General features: G+C 49.9%; 1 protein-coding gene across 1 annotated transcript in view; it reads left to right on the plus strand.

Moving 5' to 3' along the window:
- Window positions 1–11,312: 11,312 nt before the first annotated feature.
- LOC130114012 (septin-7-like) overlaps window positions 11,313–23,169 on the plus strand; it is a 28,263-nt gene continuing 16,406 nt past the window's right edge. The window contains exons 1-2 of the mRNA XM_056281734.1: window positions 11,313–11,351; window positions 12,531–12,671. Coding sequence (XP_056137709.1) covers window positions 11,313–11,351; window positions 12,531–12,671 — 180 coding nt within the window. The remainder of the gene's footprint in view (window positions 11,352–12,530; window positions 12,672–23,169) is intronic.

Consider the following 23,169-nt stretch of genomic DNA (forward strand, 5'->3'; position numbering starts at 1 on the left):
ACGGTATACGCTGATATGTCGTATCGATATATCGCCATCGCCATCGCAACGTATGCGTGCGCAATGGTCACCTCGCGGGATGCGCGAGGGCAGTCTGTAGCCTGCAAGGAAAATACAGCTGTAACGGCAGGGATGCAAGTAGAGTGCGGAGAAGCTGTTTCCATGGTTACCACGCGGCGAGCGCCTTGCCTTTGCTCGCGCAGTGCTCGCCTGCCTGTCTAGTCACACGAGGAGTGCGTGGAGACCCCCGCGGATCCGCGGCGTGTCACCTACCGTCTCAAAAGACCGTCATGCTACACAAAAGGGGAAACCTGCCCGGTTCTCGTTTTCCACGACGGGTCTACAAGAGAGGCCTGTCTGATGGTATAACGTAGTTCACTCCGGTTGAATGCTCGGGACTTCTCGCGCCGCTTGGACAAACGGCGCCGTCGTGGCCGTTCACGCCTGGCACGAGACGCGTCTCCACGTGCATCTCGAGTGACCGTTGGGATTTCCCCGCCCTGTATGCAAATGAGGACGGGCATCACCGTGGCGAGGCGGTGTGGCTCGTGGGATAGGAGACGCGATAAGGGGGCTGATTAGTGACCAGCCTCAGAAGTGTCAAACTAACGACCTGGTCCTTAGATACCACGGTGAAGCCGGGTCCCGGGGTGGGGGTGGGGGGCAGAATACAGGGCTGATGGGAGATGCAGAAAAGGGGATGAAAGACGTGATCTTTTCGGTCCGAGCTCAGGTCATTTGATTATTCCAGAAGGTCTGGGAGGGTCGGGGCTCTGCTCTGCGGCGGACAAATGAACCTGAGGTTGAACCTGAGTCGGGACTCTGCAACATCTATTTGTCCTCTCCCCCAGCCCACAGCAGTGCAGCACCAAGGCAACAACACATATAACCAAACTACAAACATGCCTGTGAAGGTTCTCATTCATCCAGGTCATGGTTATCCAAAGGAGTTGAATCAAGTGCAACTGGACTTGGTATACATCCTTGAATCACGGATGTATACGCAAGTCCAGTTGGCACTTGATTCAACTCCTTTGGACCAAACTACAAACAAGCTACAGAAACTACAAAACTACAGAAACACATGTATCAGGAACAATTTACTGTCGTGTCACCCAGCCCACAGACAGCAGCGCGACACAAAAGACAAAAGCACACATCCAAAACTTCCAAAAACGACACCACCAAAAAACGGAGAACAAAGCAAAAAGCAACAACAGCACACAAACAGTTAACAACACAGTCCACTCAGTTGGACATGTTGGATATCCGACGTGTCCAAAAAAAAAAATTTTTTTTTTCACTGTCCAAGAGAGCGAACGCCGGCCAGGATGACTTGTCGGAACAGCCGGTCTGCATGGGCTAGCAGTTAGCTTAGCTGCCCCGCTTCCCCGATTGGGCAAGCGGGTGGGGGCTCTTGCACAGCTGCGGGTCCGACGTATGTCAGAAATTACAGACGAAGTAAACAAAAAGCAAACCCGGAGGAAGCCTCGGCGACCGCCTAGTCAGCTGGCGTCTTCTGCCTATGCGGCCTGCACAGAGGACAGCGGTCGACTAGGCGGTCCTTCAGTGTGGCCTGGGACACGTGTGCGGTGTGGACAAAAAGCGTCCCAGGCACCTCCGAACACGGCCTGAGCGATCGGATCTCGAGGCCCATTGAGGATGCATTGGGTGCATCCACACCCGTACTTCGAGCTGTCCGCTTGTGATCGGATCACCCGAGGCGCCGGGTAACGCCGGGCGTAAACAACCTCGACGGGTTGGGTCTGGTTCTCGGCCGTGGTTCTGCAGCTCCCTATCTGGCCCCGTCTCCTCTTCCCCCCCAAACGAATGGCGAAGAAGAAAAAAAAGGAGCACCGCTCGCTTTTCACAATTTCCCAACAACTCCCCTGCAAAATTGCCCCCAATTATTCTCGAATGATTTATTCTTTCCAAATGGAGCCGTTCGAGCCATCTGGGGAAAATTCCTGTCATTTTTCATATTGCAGAGGAAAAATATTGCAGTGTGAGTTCCCCCCCCCCCCCCCCCCCGGTGTTGTGCAGCCCTGATTGTGCGTGTGTGCAGGCGTGCATGTGCACACATGCGTTTTCATGTACGTCTGCCAGACCTCAGCAGCGAGAAGGAGGGAACTTAATTAAAAAAAAGGGTGAAAATCTTATCAAAATAGTACACTGACACACAGTGAAGAGCAGTTATCAAAATTCATACGTAAAACCCATGCGGGGTCTCTATTGTTCTCCCTCGCTCCTCGTCACCCGGGTCGTTGTCTCTACCCGTCTCTATTGCCCACTCTTCCTGCCCTCTCGCTCTTTCTCCCACCCTGCTTTCTCTCTCTTTTTTGTGGAGAAGTGCGTTCGTGCACGTTTCTGGTCTGACCCCGGCATGTGCTTATTCTGTTGGGGTTTAGTTCTCAAAGTAGGGATCATAGTGGAACAGTCAGTCTCACTCTTATTTTTAAAACCTTTACGAAACTGGGTTGGGTCCCCTGCAAAGCCGGGACTATTTCTGCACGCCTCTCTGTGGAGCGAATGTTAGATTGACTTTCATACAAGCTGACTACTGACTCAGTCTAGGTTGGAGTTTGGCAGTTCTCGGTGTGGTGTGTGTGTGTGTGTGTGTGTGTGTGTGAGGAGGGTGGCTGGATGTGTGGATGTGAGTGAGTCAAAACAATGACCTTTGCCCCTTGCCCTCTGCTGTAGGCAGCCCCCTCTGTCCTTTAACAATGGGGCTTATCTTTCAAACAGTTTTGCCTGACTGACACATCTCTGCCCACATTGCTCTCTGTCTCTATCCCTATCACACCCCTCAACCCTTTTGTGCGTTACCCTGTGTGTGTGTCTCATCTCTCGACAGTTTATGGTTCCAGCCCTACATCCTATTAGTGTGTGTGTGTGTGTGTGTGTGTTGTGTAAAGAACTTGAGGCAGTCCAGGCGCAAACAGCATAGCCGGGGCAGCAGGACAGAACCCATAATGTGTTGAAAGGAGAGGCGTTTCCGTGTGTGTGTGTGTGTGTGTGTGTGTGTGTGTGTCGAGGGTAGTTAGGATGTGAGGGGCCAGCTGCTGCACTTGGGCTCATTTTGACCATTAGTATGCTGACAGGAAAAAAGGAGGGGGGAGGAGAGAGAGAGAGAGAGAGAGAGAGAGATGATGAGAGAGAGAGAGAGAGAGAGAGAGAGAGAGAGAGAGAGAGAGAGAAGAGAGAGAGAGAGAGAGAGAGAGAGAGAGAGAGAGAGAGAGAGAGAGCGAGCGAGAAGAGAGAGAGAGAGAGAGAGAGAGAGATCCAATGGGGATTCCACTCTGACCATTTCTTTCTTTTTCTGTCTGTCTCTGTCCGTCAATATGGGGTTTTTTTTTTTTATTTTAGGATTTATATTTTGGGGATTCCTGTTCGTTTTTAATAGGGGACATATCGTTCTCGCTCTGTTCAGCGTGTGCCAGATAACGTCCCCCGTTTCTGTCCAAGACGTATTACGTCATCGCATGCTCCATATGCTCCATTACAAATGACACCCGGTCCTTGATCCGAGGGTTGCCATTTGTCCTGCTCCTCGTGTGTCCGTCCCCCCCGTACGGTGCCACTGTAATGTGCAGCCACAAATTAACCCAGTCAAATGAGTTGTGCATCAGATGTACTTGCTACATGCTAGCAGTGGTTTGAAATTGTACACTTTAAATATTCCCAGGCATAGGAATCATTTCCTAAGCTCCAAGGATATCCCTCTCACATGTACAGTACAACATGGAGGTAAAGAAATAGTGAGTCTCTGTCGGTTCTGTTTGGCTTGATAGAGGATTTCCGTTGAGAGTAAAAAGGAAATATTGTGTAGGCCTTCATCAGAATCTGTCTTCAACACCGAGTTTGCAGGATGCTTTCCGAGGAGGTACCTTTTTTTTGGTTGCAGCAAACAAGGGGGGGAAAAAATATTGTACGTTCACCATTTTCCTGCCCGACTGTGAACATTGGCTGATCCTCCAGCTGATCCCCTGTCACTAGCCACAAATCTGCACTTAGGGTAAGCAGCAGTCGGGGGCTCCGCGGGGGCTGCAGGGTGTGTTGATCCTGTAATGCCAGCCCTGGCTTGTATTCGCTACCGGTTCACACACAGGCAAATCAAATGGCCCCCTTGCTGACGGGAGAAAAAAACGAGGCAACGTCAAATAGTCCCCACTTGTCTCCTCCCTCACTTAAGATCAAATCTGAAAGAATGACAAAGACGTTGCCGTGACTTTTTTAATAGTTTATGTGCGTAACTTAATAGGAGAAAGCAGTCATTAGATTCCACCCATCTCCTGAAGTAACCTCCTGGCCTCTTTCGAATGGAGAAGGTGAGAAGGATCAAGCACTGCCTTGGGCTGTGACCACCCTGAAAGCCGACCATAAAGCCCCCTCATGTTTGGACTTGGGGGAGGAGGACACTGGCTGGTCTCATCATCACCGTCCCCCCCACCTTGACCATTACTGTGCTCAACCACAAACACATTCACGTTAGCAGGTGAAGGAACAAATAAGAAATGGGTTAAAGATGGAGATGGCGCAGTGAGGGGGAAGATGAGCAACACTTGACGGACAGCTGGGGTCCCGTGTATATGATCACACAGTGGTGGGGTCTTCGGTTCAACTATTGGGTGTTTTTTTTAAAAATGTTACCCCTTTTTCTCCCCAATCGTATCTGGCCAATTACCCCACTCTTCCCAAGCCTTCCCGGTCACTGCTCCACCCCCTCTCCCGATCCGGGGAAGGCTGCAGACTACCGCATGCCTCCTCCCATACATGTGGAGTCGCCAGCCGCTTCTTTTCACCTGACAGTGAGGAGTTTCACCAGGGAGGTGTGGCGCATGGGAGGATCACGCTATTCCCCCCAGTTCCCCCTCCCCCCTGAACAGGCGCCCCGATTGACCAGAGGAGGCGCTAGTGCAGCGACCAGGACACATACCCACATCCGGCTTCCCACCCGCAGACACGACCAATTGTGTCTGTAGGGACGCCCGACCAAGACAGCGGTAATACAGGGATTCGAACTGGCGATCCCCGTGTTGATAGGCAATGGAATTAGACCGCTACGCCACGCGGACGCCTGGGTTTGACTGTTTTATCCTCTCTCTTCCCTGAAGCTTTCTAGTGAGCTGTGTATACTGTCTAACTAACCAGAAATGACAAGTGAATAATTGAAAATAAAAGAATGGAATGTGATAAAATCATCAGTGATAAAAAAAATGAAAACACGGTTGAGATGAATGGTAGGGGCCCGGTGATGTGGTCAGATTATCATATCTTAACATTTTCAGGCGTTCGTCAAGATCAACAATTTGCACTACCATAGCTTTCGCTTTGTTTGGTCTAAGGCAACGTTTCAAGTTACTGAAAAGTTCAGCGCTGCTAAGTAGTGTGGCTTTTGCTAATAGACAGTGTTTTTTCTAACCATGGCGCCAAGTGTTACACTAGCCATGCTATGCACAGGTCTTTGTTTACAGAAGTCAGCCCTGAACCCCCACAGCCCGAGGTTTCTAACCGCAGCACACAGAAACACCGTTTGTAGTCAAGTGATATCCCATCTGATGTTGTCCTTTTGAATTACTGTGATGCATCACGCTAGAGACGAACGCTGCCTGTGGTAACGACAGCTAATGTGAATGGACATGGTGCAAGTTCTGAAAGTGGATGCAGAAACCGAAACGGAGTTGGAATATAATAGAAAATATGCATGGATTTCAGAACAGCACATTACATCAACGATCTCCATATGAGGGCAAGTCATGTTGTGCTTTTAACTGGGGGCGCCGCAAGGCTGGGATGTCGCCCGTGGCAAATGAGCAATGAGGTTTAAAAGACAACTTTGGGGGAGAGAAAATGAGGCAATTCGGGGGCCAAAATGGAACAAGGAAGATGACAGGCTTGAGGAAATGAAGGAATAAAGGAGCAGGGGAAGGCTTGTTAGTTAGGTCATCCGATGGTCTTTAGGTATGTGGTCTACGTGCAGCTAGCTGGCCCTGCATTTCCTCTCGTCATGTGGAACCAATAGTTAATTAAAGCAGAGCAGAGGGAGGCTAATTGGGATGGACTTGCCCTGAGGGATGCTAGCCTGCTGCTGACAGAAAGAGATAGAGGACTGTGTGTGATGCATGCAGCAACAACACAGGCCTGCCAGCCATGCTAGCTTTCAAAAAAACAACACACACAGGGTCACGCTCAATAACAAGTGCTCCACTTGCTTTTCTCTGCATTGCTGAACCTCTCAAAGGGATGTTGTTCTTCTGAAACGTGTTCAGCTCGGTGGCCGTGATACTTTCATCGCTCATGAGCAGAATTCGTTAGATGAGGAATGGGAATTGACAAACTGGAAAGAATTGATACGGGAAACTCAAATAGCAAAATGTGCCGTTGGATAGTTAGGTCACAGCTTTGCTTCAGCACAACCCAGACATTTTCCAGGCTCCTCTTTGCTCACTTGCTTTGGTAGACACAGCAGGGAGGAAAATTCATCACATGGCTACTGAATCAGGTAGACTCTTTGTCCTTCTTGGTTTTTTTTGGGGGGGGGGGCGCTGCAGACTACCACATGCCTCCTCCCATACATGTGCAGTCGCCAGCCGCGTCTTTTCACCTGACAGTGAGGAGTTTTGCCAGGGGGACGTAGCGCGTGGGAGGATCACGCTATTCCCCCCAGTTCCCCCTCCACCCTGAACAGGTGCCCCCGACCAACCAGAGGAGGCGCTAGTGTAGCGACCAGGACACATACCCACATCTGGCTTCCCACCCACAGACACGGCCAATTGTGTCTGTAGGGACGCCCGACCAAGCAGGCGGTAACACGGGGATTCGAACCGGTGATCCCCATTTTGGTAGGCGATGGACTAGACCACCTCGCTACCCGGACCCCCAGACTCTTTGCTCTTCTAATTGTTTACTGTGGGTTAGTAAGTTAACGTCTGCAAACGATACGGAGTTTTGAGTGGGCAGAGATTATGAGACGATTAGCCAGCCGACACTGTGTACAGATGGACAGCGAAAGAGGTGCAGAAGGACAGATGAGAGGGACGTTAAGAGATCGGGCCCTCAGTTGAGGAGGATTAAGACACGGGCAGGGGACGGGTTTAGTGTGAGAGTTCGGTGAGCTTGCAGCTCTTAACTGCTGTGTTTGTGCCAAACATTACAGTGTTTAATCTAAGCACCGGTTTGTTTGGTCGGGATACTCAGCGTGAAGTTTGCTCAAGATTATGTGAGCGGTTTGCTCGCAAGCCCAGCAGGATGTATGGTCAGCACCCCGTGGGATGTTTAGATGGGCGCCAGTGTCATGTTTGATCTGTGCCCGAGGCCTCCGGGCCCGGGGGCCGTTAAGATGCTTTGGACAGCTGGCTGCTCTGTTTGGAGGACAGAGAGTCCACGGTCACAACTGGTCAAATAGACGCTGCAAATCATCCATTGTGTTTTAACTGGCTTAAAGCACCACACGGGTAAGATTTGCCCGAACAGGAAAGTTTAAAGATGAATGCGTCAGGAGCGAGGTCAAAATAAGGATTTTCAGAGTGGTATCGGAGTGTTTTTCAGGACGAGCTAGCAGTTGATGTGGGGAACTGAACTAGCTCTTATTTGGTTTGTTCTGATGTGCTAAGAGCTTGCTGTTGGGGTGTGTGTGTGTGGAGGGGGGGGTAGTGAAAATAGATTGCAAATGGAGGTGTTAAAGAGAAAGATCAGGAGGAATGACAGCAGAGAAAGTAAGAGGATAGAAAGAACAGTAGGATGAAAATATCGGCAAGGGAAGAGCGGGAAAGGAGAGGGGTAGGGTCAAGAGATGGATGAATTGGGAAAGAGGGAGAGGTTTATACTTGTTTGAACGAGACAGGGAAAAAAAAGTCTTTTAATTTTAGCGTCATTTGTAAAGGAACAGGGCGGCACGGTGGCGCAGCGGTCTCCTCACAGCAAGAAGGTCCTGGGTTCGAGCCCCGGGGTAGTCCAACCTTGGGGGTCGTCCTGGGTCGTCCTCTGTGTGGAGTTTGCATGTTCTCCCCGTGTCTGCGTGGGTTTCCTCCCACAGTCCAAAGACATGTAGGTCAGGTGAATCGGCCATACTAAATTGTGTGTGTGTGTGTGTGTGTGGACCCTATGATGGCCTGGCGGCCTGTCCAGGGTGTCTCCCCACCTGCCGCCCAAAGACTGCTGGGATAGGCTCCAGCATCCCCGCGACCCTACATAGGATAAGTGGTTTCGGTAACGGATGGACGGAAAGTTCTAATTAGCTATTTGATTATCACAAGCAGGGGCTCCATTGGACTCATCTGTGAATAATTCGTGCCTCTTCTAAACAGACGACCTTGTGTAAATGTCTAAAGTGAAATGATGGTAAGGTAGAAGGGTGAAGTATATCATTTCATGGAGTTTATTTTCTCAGGCCAACATTAACACTCCCTCGGTCTGCAGTAGTCACACGGACCCGACACAACTACAGCAAAGTTGACAGTAGCTACTATATATGAGATACCATGTCTCTCCATGGGGACACTCCTGAACACACACACACACACACACACACACACTAAATGCTTCTCCAAACACACCCCACCCCTCCACATTTGGATAGCCTTCTCTCCCCTGCAGGGCTGGCAGCGATACTTTACCCATCAGTCAGTAGAAAGGTTTCATACATCTGTGTTACTTGTCAATAAATAGCCTCTGTTTGTAAGTGTAAGTGTGTGTGTGTGTGTGTGTGTGTGTGTGTGTGTGTGTGTGTGTGTGTGTGTGTGTGTGTGTGTGTGTGTGTGTGACCTCTGACCCCGAACAGTCAATCAGTCAATGGGGAGTCAGCTGCTGTCTGGCTGTGAGACAGAAGGAGACACAGAGACACTGTTCTGTCTTCAGTGTCCATAACTCAGCGCAGAGGCAGACAAATATCACCCATAACTCACTCTTCACAGAGGGACAAACAGAGGGGTTAAGGACGGGTTAACGCTGGAATCCACAGGGATTTCACAGTCAGTCAAGATGTCCCGACTGCCAGTCATGACGTACCGTTGCGACATGTGAGTCAGATTATTATACATGGCTTTGACGTCTTGAGACATTTTTGGCGTGCAGATTTGATTGCACTCGCCACACCTCCCCGTTCTAATTTGAACAGATTAACTCATATGTGTGGTGCAGGGGTGACCCTACGCTGTCCTGAGGGAGTCCCTCAGGGAAGTTGTAGAAAAACCTGGAATAAATAGGATAGGCAGGGCCTCCCCATTGATTCTCTGGGTGCGGTCCTGGCTCCCTCTCACACATTGTGAGCAGCCTGCCAGTTTTTTTGGAATCATCAGGCGCCAAACACCAAGTTATGCAGCGTTATTAAGGTTAGCATTAGGAACCACGAGGATTAGCTATTGAGAATGTTGTTAATTTAATCATGAGGAACGTCTGGTTTTCTTGGCATCTGGATCCATGTAAGCTTTGACATGAAGGCACCGCTGCACTGCTGCATTCCTACGGCTCATGCTTTCAGACTCTGTGGGCGCCGGAGCCCTCGGGTCTCAGGGGCCCCAGGCCCGGTCACCACATCTCAGACACTCAGCCCCTCTCTCATTTCCCCAAGGCACTGGCCTAACCTCCAGCTAGCATTCGGTCACATGAGGTCACTGAACGCACAATATTTATGAGTGATCGTATATCAAGTTGCTCTCGGGTGGAAATGGGTGAAAGAAATGATCCCAAGTTTTGCTCAAAACCACAGCAACTATCTTTTGTTGCAAAAACATATCGCAAAGTTAAAGTTAGCCAGATGTGAAGACAGGGATGATGATGTCACATTGCCGCCGGCAGATGTATACTGGTCAGAATCTCTCCTTATTTGACATGTTCACCGCTGGTTGCTCTTGTGCTTATCTTTTCGTTATAAAATCTTTTGCCAAGACAGACACCCAGACAGCGTGTCTGTCTAGGGCGTCTGGGCTCAGCCTTCGAGATAGGGTGAGGAGCCCGGACATCCGGAGGGAGCTCGGAGTAGAGCCGCTGCTCCTGTGCGTCAAAAGGAGCCAGTTGAGGTGGTTCGGGCATCTGATTAGGATGCCTCCTGGGAGCCTTCCTTTGGAGGTTGTCTGGGCACGTCCAACTGGGAGGAGACCCCGGGGTGAACCCAGAACTCGCTTGGAGGGACTGTATGTCTAATCTGGCCCGAGAACGCCTTGGGATCCCCCAGGAGGAGCCGGAGGGCGTTGCTGGGGAGAGGGACGTCTGGAGGGCCCTACTTAGCTTGCTGCCACCGCGACCCGACCCCGGAGAAGCGGCTGATGATGAGATGAGATCTTTTGCCTATGTAGGGATCACGCAAAACACCATCCAGTGCGAGCGCTGTCCGATTTGACCATTGCTGTACACCAACAGAGGACAGGAAGACTGGTCTAGTTTAGATGGTTCTGGTGGGCTTACTGAAGAGCCCTGCCATCCTGTCTTGATGGGAGTCCCTAGAACCAGAGCCCCACCGATACCCACGATCAATTTCAATATCCATCCATCCATTATCCGAACCGCTTATCCTAATTAGGGTCACGGGATGCTGGAGCCTATCCCAGCAGCCATTGGGCAGCAGGTGGGGAGACACCCTGGACAGGCCGCCAGTCCATCACAGGGCCAACACATTCACACCTGGGGACAATTTAGTATGGCTGATTCAGCTGACCTACATGTATTTGGACTGTGGGGGAAAACCAGAGCACCCGGAGGCAATCCACACGGACATGGAGAGAACATGAAAACTACACACAGAGGACGACCTGGGACGACCCCCAAAGTTGGACAACCGCGGGGTTCGAACCCAGGACCTTCTTGCTGTGAGGCGACCGCGCTAACCACTGCGCCACCATACCGCCCTCAGGTTCACTATTTACCACCTAATGTATATTAAAGACGCGCTGCATCATCTTTTGCATCGTTGAGATCTACTGAAGAACCAAGAGCATCTGCCAGCTTTCCTCTTGGAGCGTAGACAACAGGAGATCTGGCTTTATGAGCTGGCTATTTCATTCACACCAAACTCGGAGCCAAACTTTACCAGCGGCCCTGGCCTCAGAAGCTGCCGATGCCGCATACCAGGCACTCTCACCCATACGATCATTATTAAAATCCCGAACAATCTAAAATGACTGCAGCGACATGTGATTGCAGTAATTTCTAGCCCTCAGCTGCAGACAGACCCCCATAAAACATGCACACAGTCTTCTTTTATTGGCTGTTAAGAGCAGCTTGATTTCTGTCCCCATGACAAGCGAGACGGCGTCTTGTTTTGGGTTTTTTTTCACCCATCTCATCATGTGTTAGTTATGGTTGTGAGGGTTTTCGTAATGATTTTCACCTTGGCGTGGAATCAGTCTCCTAAGGAGGTTGGAAACATCCGCTATATCAGGGCCCTAGATTTATACAGAGCAGGAGCCCCCCCCCCCCACCCCCACCCCCACCTCTGGATCTGATATTATGGGACGAATCAAGCCGAGCTTCTTTCTGGTGCTCGAGTGTGTACCAGGCGTGGCGGCAGAGAAATACAGCCTGTTTACGCACACATTTTTTTTTCTCCTCCCAGGTCGGACTCGCCTCCGTTTTCTCAAAGGTTACAAAGGAAGTGCCTAAGGAGGTCCTGCAGACAGAAGCAGCCCTCCTTTCAAACCCGTCCTCCGGCCAAACCCTCCTCCGTCACCTTTGCTTGAGATACGAGCCAGATGCTTGGCCGTTAATCGCGGAAGCCTTTGCGTGTCTGTGTGTGTTGCTGTTGTGCGTGCGTCTCTGCGTGTGCATGTTTGGGGTGTTTTTTTCCTGAGGTCCAAGTTGTGTATGATTGCCTCTGATCTAAATGAGTCAAACGTCAGAATGGGAACGGGGAACGGAAAGTTGGCATCGGGAGATGAGCGATAGAGAGATTTATACATCTGAGAGGGGCTTTCAATGAGAGAGAGAGAGAGAGAGAGAGAGAGAGAGAGAGAGAGAGAGAGAGAGAGAGAGAGAGAGAGAGAGAGAGAGAGAGAGAGAGAGAGAGAGAGAGAGACAGAGAGAGAGAGAGAGAGAGAGAGAGAGAGAGAGTAGGGAAAGGAGTGGGACAGAGGAAGAGAGCATGAATGGGAGGGGAGCGGGTTAGAGGGAGGTGGAGAGGAAATGTTTTATTCCCTCCATCTGAAAGCTTTTCTTCCTGGCAGACGAGCTCCTGACCTTTTCCCTCACAGACAATGAATCTACTTTATTTCCCCTGCACCGGCCTCCCTCCAGGCTGTGTGTTTGTTTGTGTGCGTGCGTGTGCGTGTGTGTGTGTGTGTGTGTGTTTGTGTGTAACTAACTGTGTCTGTGAATAAATGTGTTTGATGCATTTTTGTGTGTGTGTGTGTGTGTGTGTGTGTGTTTAGGTGCACGAGTTTGTGTCATGCATGCATGCACACATATAACAGCGGCCCGTGGGCCAGCTCTTCATCTTTTTGCTCTGCGTCCGTAAAAATAAATAAATAAATAAATAAAGTTCGACCCCAGCTACTCTGCCAAAAATTGAGCAGGCCGATCATTTGATCGGTTCAGTGTAGACTAATGTCCAGAATCTTCTCTCTGTGTCCTCAGGTGAGTCTGGCCTGGGTAAGTCCACACTTATCAACTCTCTCTTCCTGACCGACCTGTACTCCAAGGACTATCCCGGGCCTTCCCAACGCATCAAGAAGACTGTGCAGGTGAGATGTTAGAAAGGTCTCGACAACACCCACGGACCTACGAGTGATATAACTAACTAGTGGTGGAAAGCTGAAAACACTCTAGAAACTTCTCTCTCCTGTCAGTCCATCCATGTTCCCCCCCCCCCCATCCTTTATGTTGGACAGATAATGCAGTAAGTGTGTGCCAGTGTTAGACTGGTTAAATTAGCTAGCAGTGTCAACCATGCCTAAATCAGACATATAGTACTGTGTACAATGAGCTAAAATCCCTCAGTCCACACGGTTCTCACACTTTGTGCAGTGACTTAATGCGGTTGATTTTTCTCAAACCTTCTGATCATTTCAAATGATGGCGTTAACGTCATGCTGTTTATCATTGACGATGCATATCTGAAGCACGTCAAATGTTCCTTTGCCTCATTTTGTTGGTAGTTTTCTTGGATGTTATTGAATATTGAAATGAAAACATTTCATCAGAAAATCAAATTTGCTGGGCGTCTGGGTAGCATAGCGGTCTATTCTGTTGCCTACCAACACGAGGATCGTCAGTTCGAATCCCCGTGTTACCTCCGGCTTGGTCGGGCATCCCTACAGACACAATTGGCCATGTCTGCGGGTGGGAAGCTGGGTGTGAGTATGTGTCCTGGTCGCTGCACTAGCGCCTCCTCTGGTCAGTCGGAGCGCCAGTTGGGGGGGGATAGCGTGATCCTCCCATGTGCTACGTCCCCCTGGTGAAACTCCTCACTGTCAGGTGAAAAGAAGCGGCTGGCGACTCCACGTGTATCAGAGAATGCATGTGGTAGTCTGCAGCCCTCCCCGGATCGACAGAGGGGTTGGAGCAGCGACTGGGATGGCTCAGAGAGTGGGGTAATTGGCCAAGTCCCAATTGGGGAGAAAAAGGGGGGGGGGTCCAGAAAAAGAAAATCAAACTTGCTATGAAGTTTTAGGTCCAGTAGCGGTGTTCTTCGATGGTATTTACTGTTCCCGGGGTAGATTTGGTTATTTCTGTGGAGGGCTTATAACTGGGACAACAGGGGGCTTCCCTGTGTGTTTGAGGGGCTCAGTCGACAAACACAGTGAAGAATGGAATAGTTGATAATGTAGAGTTGTGCAGTTATTCTGATTCAATTACTATATGTTATGCTAAAGAATCATAGAAATACGTAGACACATACCTTTCTGTGTCAGTTGTTTAATTACTCTGGTGTTGGATTTATTAAAGAATATGTAATGAAAATATCTTTTACAGCTTCAATCTCAACTATCCCCCCATACCAGGGGTCTCAAACTACCGGCCCGCGGGCCATACCCGGCCCGCAAAGCAATTTTGTGCGGCCTATGCTATGTTTTGGATTAAGAGATACGGACCGTGTATCCATTTTGCATACTGTTTTAGTGGAGGGGTTTTTTTGTTAAACATTTCTGTGTTTCTACTACTAAGTACTCAGTTAAGATTAGTTGTGAGGCCAGTTGCAGATGACGTAGCCTAATGTCAGTTTTACAGCACTCTCGCTCTCTCACACACACACTAGCCAGGCAGCGCGAGTGCATAAACCCAGTAGGCTAGCCCACTGCGAAATATCTCATGTGAGTTTGCTAATGTAAACTGTTGTCACTGCTGGCAGATGTTTTGTAAAAATGTCACTTTCAGAAGCCAAAAGAAAAGCTGACCAGGAGCACCGAGAGTTCCAAGAGAATTAGACATGCGACTTCTTCTTCACTGAATTTAATGCATCCGCGATCTGTCTAATTGGCAAGGAAAAAGTTGCCGTCCTGATTTCAATCTGAAGCGACATTACACTACTAAACATGCAGAAGAGTATGATCGGTTCGAAGGTGAGGAGAGAGAGAGAAAGGCAGCACACTTTCAAAAAAGTACGTCCTGTCAGCCGAACCTTTTTTCACAAAGCCAAACAAGACTGTGATGCAGCTGTCGAAGCTAGCTATACGGTAAGCGAGGCAATAGCGAAGGCTGGCAAGCCATTTATGGAGGGACAGCTTCTGAGAGACTGCATGCTGCACGTAGCGAATACCGTTTGCCCAGAGAAGGCATCTTTATTCAGTGACGTCGGTCTCAGCCCAAACACAATGGCAGAACGGATTAGCGAGTTGTCAGGCGACATTTACAGACAGTGGTGAACTAAAGCAAACGATTTCACGCACTATTCTTTGGCACTTGATGAATGCACAGATGCAAATGACAATGCTCAGCTCACTATATCTGTAAGGGGTGTCAATGACCGTTTTGAGTTCACAGAAGAACCGCTAACTTTATATCCAGTGCAGGGAAAGACTACAGCCAAAGATATGTAGTTCAGGTGCTGTGCGATGTAATTGAGGGTGCTGGTCTACCCTGGAATAAATTGACTGGAATCACCACTGATGGTGCCCCATTAATGACGGGGAGAAAAAGGGGGCTTGTGGCACTGCTTCAGAGAAAGCCGGAGGAAGAGAATGCAGATCCCGCAATTGCATCGCACTGCGTGAAATGCATCAATTACATCACATCAAAAGGTTTACAGTTCTGTTTGTTTCTGAAGGAAATAGATGCAACATATGGAGATGTGTTGTACTTCATAGGAGTGTGTTGGTTGAGCAGGGGCAGTGTCCTGAAAGGGTTTTTTTTTAATTGAGGGAGGCGATCAGAGAATTCATGAAAGAAGGCAGGCTACATGTTCCTGAGCTTGATGATCCCAAATGGCTCATGGATTTAGCTTTCTTAGTTAATATCACACAGGCACTTAACACTCTGAATTTAAAACTGCAGAGGCCAGACCAAGTTGTCACTGTAGCATTTGATAGGGTGAACGCCTTTCCCGTCTTAACTCACATTATGGAAAACACAGCTCACGGAGGAAAGATTTGTCCACTTCCCAACATGCCAGTCAATTATTGATGATGGTGCCAGAGTCAATACTGATGAGTATGTGACTGCCATTGACAATCTGCAGCAGGAGTTTGAGCATCACTTTTTCGATTTTAAGACTCGCAGCAACCACTTTCCAGTTATTTGCAGACCCCTTCTCCTCTGATGGGGGCAGTGCTCCAAGCACATTTCAGATGGAGCTCACAGACTTGCGGTGCAATACTGAGCTAAAGGCAAAGTGCAGAGAGGCACAAGGAAAGCAGGAGATGCTTGGACAGTTTCTCAGAGAGCTTCCCAAAACATTCCCACAGTCGTCCAAACTGTTCAGGCAGGTCACGTGTCTTTTCGGCAGCACTTAACTGTGTGAGAAACTGTTCTCAACTATGAACTTTAATAAATCAAAGCATAGGTCCAGCCTGACCAATGAACATCTCCAGGCTGTCCTCAGGGTGCCCTGTCCCTGAAAGCAAATGTGCCTCAACTGTGTCAGCAGAAGAATTGCCAGGTTTCTGGCAAGAAGTAGGCTAAATATGTAGGCCTAGGCCAGGCTGCACTGTGTACATAGTTACCTAGTCATGTGAAAACTCTGAAAAATGTGGAATAATAATAAAGAATGATGTGAAGGTTATATAGTCGAACAGTTTTTTTCCGCATCCCTATTGCCCCATCCCTCCTCCATAAGACCACCTCTCAAGTGACCCCCAGGTAATTTGAGTTTGAGACCCCTGCTCCACACAATCAGGCTTTTCCTCCTCATCGTAATCATCATCATCTTCTACTTCCATCATCCTCCTTTCTGTAATCCCCTTTTTAACAGGATGCTGTCTCTTTCTCTTGGTCATTATCAGCAAGGTCATCTGTCTCAAACCAACATGCCTGTCTCAGCATGTTGGTTTGAATTGCCCTACTGTGCTTTCTGTCAGTTGTGGCCCCTACTAAGCACTGGGCTGCAAAAGGTTTACTGCCACCTATTTGGCCCTGAGGTTTTAAACGATGGCCGAATTCAGTCATTTTTTTCTGGCGTCTTCAACTCAGTCAGAACTTCAGGAGCCAATGAAGTGTAATTCAGGGGCATCTTAATCCTATCAAGGTATCTTAACAGGATCTTGGGATGGCAATTAGCGCTGAAATTTGATTGACTTCTCACAGAATTGACTAACTCAAAAGCAGGCCAGGATAAAGACGACACAATGGACAGTGATTATATAGATGTGAGCCTTTCACTATTTTCTTCTACTTTTTTGAGGACCACTCGCTTCCCCCATCACCCCCGCCCGTGTTTATGGAGCAGGTGGAGGAGAAAGAAGAAGAGGGGAATGTATATGACTTTGCCCCCGAGGTGTCTGGCCAGGTGTCTGTTGGTGCCTTTGGGCGTGGAAGTGGACCGTTATTGGCAGCGCTGAGAAGGCTCGGCTGGAGCGTGTCTCCGGAGTCGCGTGAAAACGTTTACTGTGTTAGCTGTCGACCATAAAATGCTTTTTGCGACGCCTGGAGTTGGCACGTACTGTATATGCCACCCTCTTCGAAATGTATAAACTCCAACCACCTGGACCTTAACCAAGGCTATTTTGGAAAGGGAAATGAAGTTTTTGGAGACGGACATCCAGAAAGCACCGCTGAACCGTCTTTCTACTGCCAACTCGGAATCTGCACACCCATGAGATGGGAGGGGGGGAGCCAGGTTTACTGTAAAATCTATTATGTTATTCTATTGGCAGGAGTCTTTATCCGCACCCCTGAATGCAGAATGCATCAGCAACGGAATCCGCCTTTTTCCCCCATCGGAGAGAAGGATGAAATTATGAAATTACAACACAAGACAATTTGTCATTTTTACGGCACATTTCGGTGATTGATGCACAGTCCTTCCCGGCGTATGTGATACTAACGTGAGAAATGTATGTTTTCATTTCACGGGGTCTTTAACGAGGCACTGTAAGATAGCAAGGTCCGACAAATTTATGTGCTTGTTTGAAAAGTCTCACACGCACACACACACCTACACACGCAGACTCACAACTCATCAGTAATATGAGTATCTAAAAAAGAAACACAACCACAGCCCCCTTCCCATACTTTCATTTGTGGACGTTGGCAGCCGTGTTTGTCACTTATCCCTCTTCTGGCTTTGTACTCCTAGGGAGTACGGCGAGCTATTAGATTTCACCCGTTCCTCTAATCACATAGCTGTCACCTTACGTAATAATTAAGGAATTTGTGCGACGACGTTAATTTCCCAGCTGCACCCAGATCAGACTGTTCTGAAACGTGCCACAGTGCAGTGTTGCCGTTGAGCCTTCTCTGTGAAATGCCGTGCTAAATTACATTCTTAAATTATCATTATCGGGCATCTGAGTGGCCTAACAGTCTATTCCATTGCCTTCTGACACGGGGATCGCAGGTTCGAATCCCCGTGTTACCTCCAGCTTGGTCGGCGGTCCCTACAGACACAATTGGCCGTGTCTGCGGGTGGGGAGCCGGATATGGGTGTGTGTCCGGGTCGTTGCACTAGCGCCTCCTCTGGTTGGTCGGGGGGCCTGTTCAGGGGGGAGGGGGAAGTGGGGGGAATAGCGTGATCCTCCCACGCGCTACGTCCCCCTGGCAAAACTCCTCACTGTCGGGGGGGGAAAGAAGCGGCTGGTGACTCCACATGTATGGGAGTAGGCGTGTGGTAGTCTGCAGAGGGGGTGGAGCAGCGACCAGGAGGGCTCGGAAGAGTGGGGTAATTGGACGGGTACAAGTGGGGTGAAAAATGGGGGAAAATACAAACAAAAAAAAACTATCATTACAACCTGCAAGTTTGATTTGCTGCTTAGGAATTTATTTACAAGCACAGATGACTAAAAGTGTCGGCCATTTTGCTTTCATTTCACGTTGAGGTGGCCATCTTGAAGACTCGGGTTGTGTGTTGTTGTTTTTTTTGGCATGCACTTCCCAGGAGTCATTTCAAAACGTCTGAAGTAGTTTGTGCAGCACGACACCAGACCGCGGGGCGTGTGTTCCTCCTGTCCTCTCTGGTGGACCGACCGCTGCCGGGTGACAGGAAACACGCCCCCACCTGAGTGTCGCTCAGAATTTTAGGGCGGGGTTGCCGCCGCGGACACGAGTTTGTATTTCTCCGTACGACCGCAGACGTGAGGGCCTCCGTCAGCGGCCGACGGGCTGAATCGCCGTCGTGTCAGCTCGTTCGGCCAACAGCGGTAACTGTGCGGACATTTGTTCAGGTGCGACTCTTGGAGGTTGCCAGTTTGGCTTCTTCCTCCCCTCTCTTCTGGCCCGTCCGTGTTCTCTTCCACACAGGAACTTACCGAGCTCCATGTCTACAAGGCAGTTCTCGAGTTCCCGTCTGAAAACTCACCATCCCCCCCCCCCCCCCGTCCTCCCTGCTCTGCCTGCCTTGCCTCGGTCATCTTCTTTCCTCGCACACACACACACAGACACATCTTACCCATCATGCCACATGTTTGAGTGAACCAGGAAGATGGGCTCTGGAGGTGTCAGTACATAACAAGAAGGCCTAAGAAAACGATCCCTTAGGCTCCTGAGCCGAGGCTGTCGCACAGACACACCGGGCGACATAGAAGATAGGAGAGAGAGAGAGGAGAGAGGCCACAGGGCCCTGGTGGTTTTGTCCTTTTATGGTCATGACAAACAGAGGAGGGACAGATGAGAAGGGAGGCAGCATCTGGAAGAGCAGTGGGGTGAGGAGAGAGAGAGGGAGGGAGGGAGGGAGGCGAACCAGTTTCGGGGCAAGAGACAAAAGATTTGGTAGAAGGAGGGAAGAGGGAGACAGAAGAGGAGGCTTCATGTGGAGGACGAGCGGGGTGGGGGGGGGGGGAGAAGATAAATGTAGGACAACATTAGGCTCGGAAGAGAAGCAGGGAGACGGAGGTGGAGGAGAAGAAGGGATGGTTGAACTAGTTTGAGACAGGACAAAAAGACCTGGGAGGAGGAGGGAGGAGGAGGAGGAGGAGGGGGAACGCAAGTATGAAAAAAAAGAAGAAGAGTATAAACAGATGAAGGGACGTGATGGTGACTAAAAGGGGACAAAGTAAGGAGGAGAGGGGTGGGTGCAGACACGGGGGAGTGAGGGAGGGAGTGAGTAAACAAGAAAACGTGTTGAGGGAGGGAGACAAAGGAGGGTGTTGAGAAAACGAAGGAGCGTGAGACATGGGGGGGGGGGAGAGAGAAACGGGGGAGGGGGGGGGTCAGGCGAGTTGTCCCAGCGTTCCCCCTGGGGCCCAGAGGGGTGAGTAGCGGGGCGAACGTTTTCCCATGAAATATAACACCACACACACACACACACACAGACACACACAGACAGACACACACACTTGAGGAGTGCTTTACTCCGACATCTGAACTCCACACACATACAGTACGTCAGTACGGTGCAGCTTGCAGGAAACAGTGCTGATGGTGCCGCGCTGGCGTACCCTGCATGGCTGACGGAGGCCCGTCCCACTTGTTTAGTTTCATCCGGCGGCTCCTCCTTCATTAAGCAGGATGGGATCGCTCCTCTTCGTAAATCCGTCGCGCGGACGTTTACAGAAGCGCCGTGTCCGTGAAGGTTCTCGGGCGTCCGACTGGTCCAGGAATGTCTTGCTGTTTCACAAGAGCTCCGGTGTAGGATACGCGCCAGGAAGCCTCTAAATCTGCTAGCGCTACCCAGCTGTTCGTAAATTAGGCCAAGTCACATGTGGGAGTACAAAGTTTAGGGACGTTGGAGTACACTACTTTAAAAGAAGAAGAAGAAGAAGAAGAAAGTGTGGAGAAATAATATATTTGCATACCCGAGTTATCAGGAAATGGTGCACAGTCCTGTAGTTTGCTCGAGATTCTGCTGTTGTCTCTTGAAAATAAAAATTAAAAAAAGTGCCGCAGGAAGCGAGCGGTAAAGCATCCACATCACTTCGCACAAACAACATGTAAGGGTGCCCGGTGTCCTCCATTTGCATCTGCTTATAGTTATCGTTGTGTAGTTGTGTGTCATCATGTAACTGGTGGTGCACTGGAGCGGTGCACTACTGCACATCCACCTATATCTGCCACCAAATCGGGGCTGTTCTTTAACGAGTACGGGTTTTCGATAACGACTTTTGAGTGTACGCTCTGTGTTGCGGCATGTCCACTCCACATGTTCAATTTAATCTAACATATTTTTGGGCGCCGCCGCCTCACAGCAAGAAGGTCCTGGGTTCGAACGCCGGGGTTGTCCAACCTCGGGTGGGGTCATCCCAGGTCGTCCTCCTCTGTGTGGAGTTTGCGTGCTCTCTCCCGTGTCTGCGGTGGGGTTTCTCCGGGTGCTGCGGTTTCCCCCTCCGTCAGAAGGGTTACTACTCCTGTCTGTGCCCCTGACCGGGGCAACGGGAAGACGAGCTGGAGCCGGTCCCCGGCCGGGGGCTGCAGGGCGGCTGCCCACTGCTCCTAGCTACACAGCTAGGGCGGCTTAAATGCAGAGCACAACTTCCCTACAGGGATCAATAAAGTATCTCAAAATCAAGAAGAAGAAAAAAAAATCAATAATATGCATAGTTTATCTTCCACCCCAGCTTTTACTCTTCCCAACATCAGGTCGTCCTTCAGCTGTGTTTGTCGGTGTGCTGTCAGTATTGTGCACCTGTGAGGAAGACACAGCAAAACCCTGTATATTTAGCATACTTGGTGACTCCGCGGGGGGCGGGGGGGTCACATGCCTGCTCAGCTCCAGCAGGACAGGAGCGCCGCTGTTGTCCAGGCTTTTGTCCGAGGGTGCTACCGAGAGTGTTGTTATTAGGGTCACACGTGGAAAGATTTTGTATATCCGTATATTCCTGTGTATATGTGTGTGGGGGGGGGGTGGGTGGGGGGGGAGAGAGAGAGCGTCTGCGTGTGTGCTGCGGTCGCTGTGGGCTAGAGCCGAGGGATGGAGACGGGGTCAGAGTATTTATATTCAAGAACAATCTCTCATGTTTTGTCACACACTCACATTCCCCGATCTTAGATTTCCCTTAAATGATGGTTTGGATACTGACGACATTTTTGAGGTTTCCATCCAATCTGTTTTTCCAAAATGGTTCGAATGTGAGATCGGGTTCTGCACTCGGATGCTCTCTACACACACACACACACACACACACACACAGTCTAGTTCAGATATGCAGGCAGACTGCAGTGTCTGATATGTCATTTACTGTGAAGTAAAACAGATTTCTCCAAAGTGGTGTGTGGAAGCGAGAGAGTGTTGTTTTTTTTTTCAGAGAGAGAGAGAGAGAGAGGGCTGTAGTTTGAGTGAAAAGGGGCGATCCTAAAATAACTAGCCGGCCTTGTGAAACTATGTCGCCGAGTCAGGGAACAGCAGACACGCTAACGACAGGAAATGATGCATCTGTGCGACTAGACTTCTCAAAACAAATCTCGTGCGTCTCTGGCTCGAGAGCGTGCGTGGTGCCGCGTCGCATTTTTTGGCGTTCGGACTTTTCGCCGACCTGCGGCAAATAACGCGGAGACCCTCGCATAGGCTACGGGCTAAGATTGGCGTGAAAACCCCACTTTCAAGTTACCATCCGGTGTTTAGGGCTTCCAGATGTGGGCTTATGAGGCAAACTGATAACCTATGGCAGTGACCTTTTTCTGCCACTGTCTTCTTCATATTTACATAACGGGGTTGTAACCAGCGCTCGAGTGTGAAGGAGGGCAGGCGGGGTATTATTAGACCGACTAAACAATATAACACAAACAACAAGGCTCCCCAAAAAAAAAAAACTAAGGCTGGGTTTGGCACAAATAGCCTCGGCAACATGATAAACGGAGTATAACGACGCTGAACCCGCGGCTTCGAATCTCAGACGGCTCGAGTCCTCGGAGAGAGCCTGTGCCGGAGACCCAGATAGTGAAAGGGAAAGCAGACTCGGTTAAACACTTGTCTAACATCTCTCATATCCGCCGGTATGGAATTTAATCTTGACAATACAGCGAGGAAGACTCCTCGTCATGCCAGAGCCCCGCCCCCCCTCCCTCCTCCCCCGCTTCTCCCTTTTTATTGGTCGCTTGTAGAGAGTTGGATGTGTGAGCGTGGCGTTCATACAGTCATACAGCAGCCTCCAGGTGGTGCCACGCAGGGAATTGATGGGATTTATGATTGGTCAGTTCAGCTGATGCCGCTGTGCAGGCATCAGCCGTCCTTTATTATCGCCCCCGATACCAACCGCATGACCCCTGTAGACCAGGGGTGTCAAACCCCAGGCCTCGAGGGCCGCAGTGTCTGCAGGTATTTGTTGCGACCGTGCACTACACCACCTGATTAAACTAGCTCCTTTCCCTCCTTGATCCAGGAGGTGAGCTAAGTAGTTAAATCAGGTGGCGTAGTGCACGGTTTCAACAAATACCTGCAGACACTGCGGCCCTCGAGGGCCTGGAGTTTGACACCCCTGCTGTAGACCGTGGATTTTATGTAGAAATCATTTTCGCGACATCTCTTTATTGTGCTCCAACGTGGCGATTCAGGGGAAACGCCGCAGTACCAGAGTCATCACAGCGTAGCGCCGCTACTTTGCACTGAATCCAGCAACTAGACAACGGGCAGCCCTACCTTTGCAGGGTTACAATGGAAATCTGCAGGGCAAGGGGTCCGAGAGGACCGGGCTGGGAAACACTGACATACACAGAGTC

This window comes from Lampris incognitus, chromosome 6 (assembly GCF_029633865.1).
Source record: "Lampris incognitus isolate fLamInc1 chromosome 6, fLamInc1.hap2, whole genome shotgun sequence".
Lineage (NCBI taxonomy): Eukaryota > Metazoa > Chordata > Actinopteri > Lampriformes > Lampridae > Lampris > Lampris incognitus.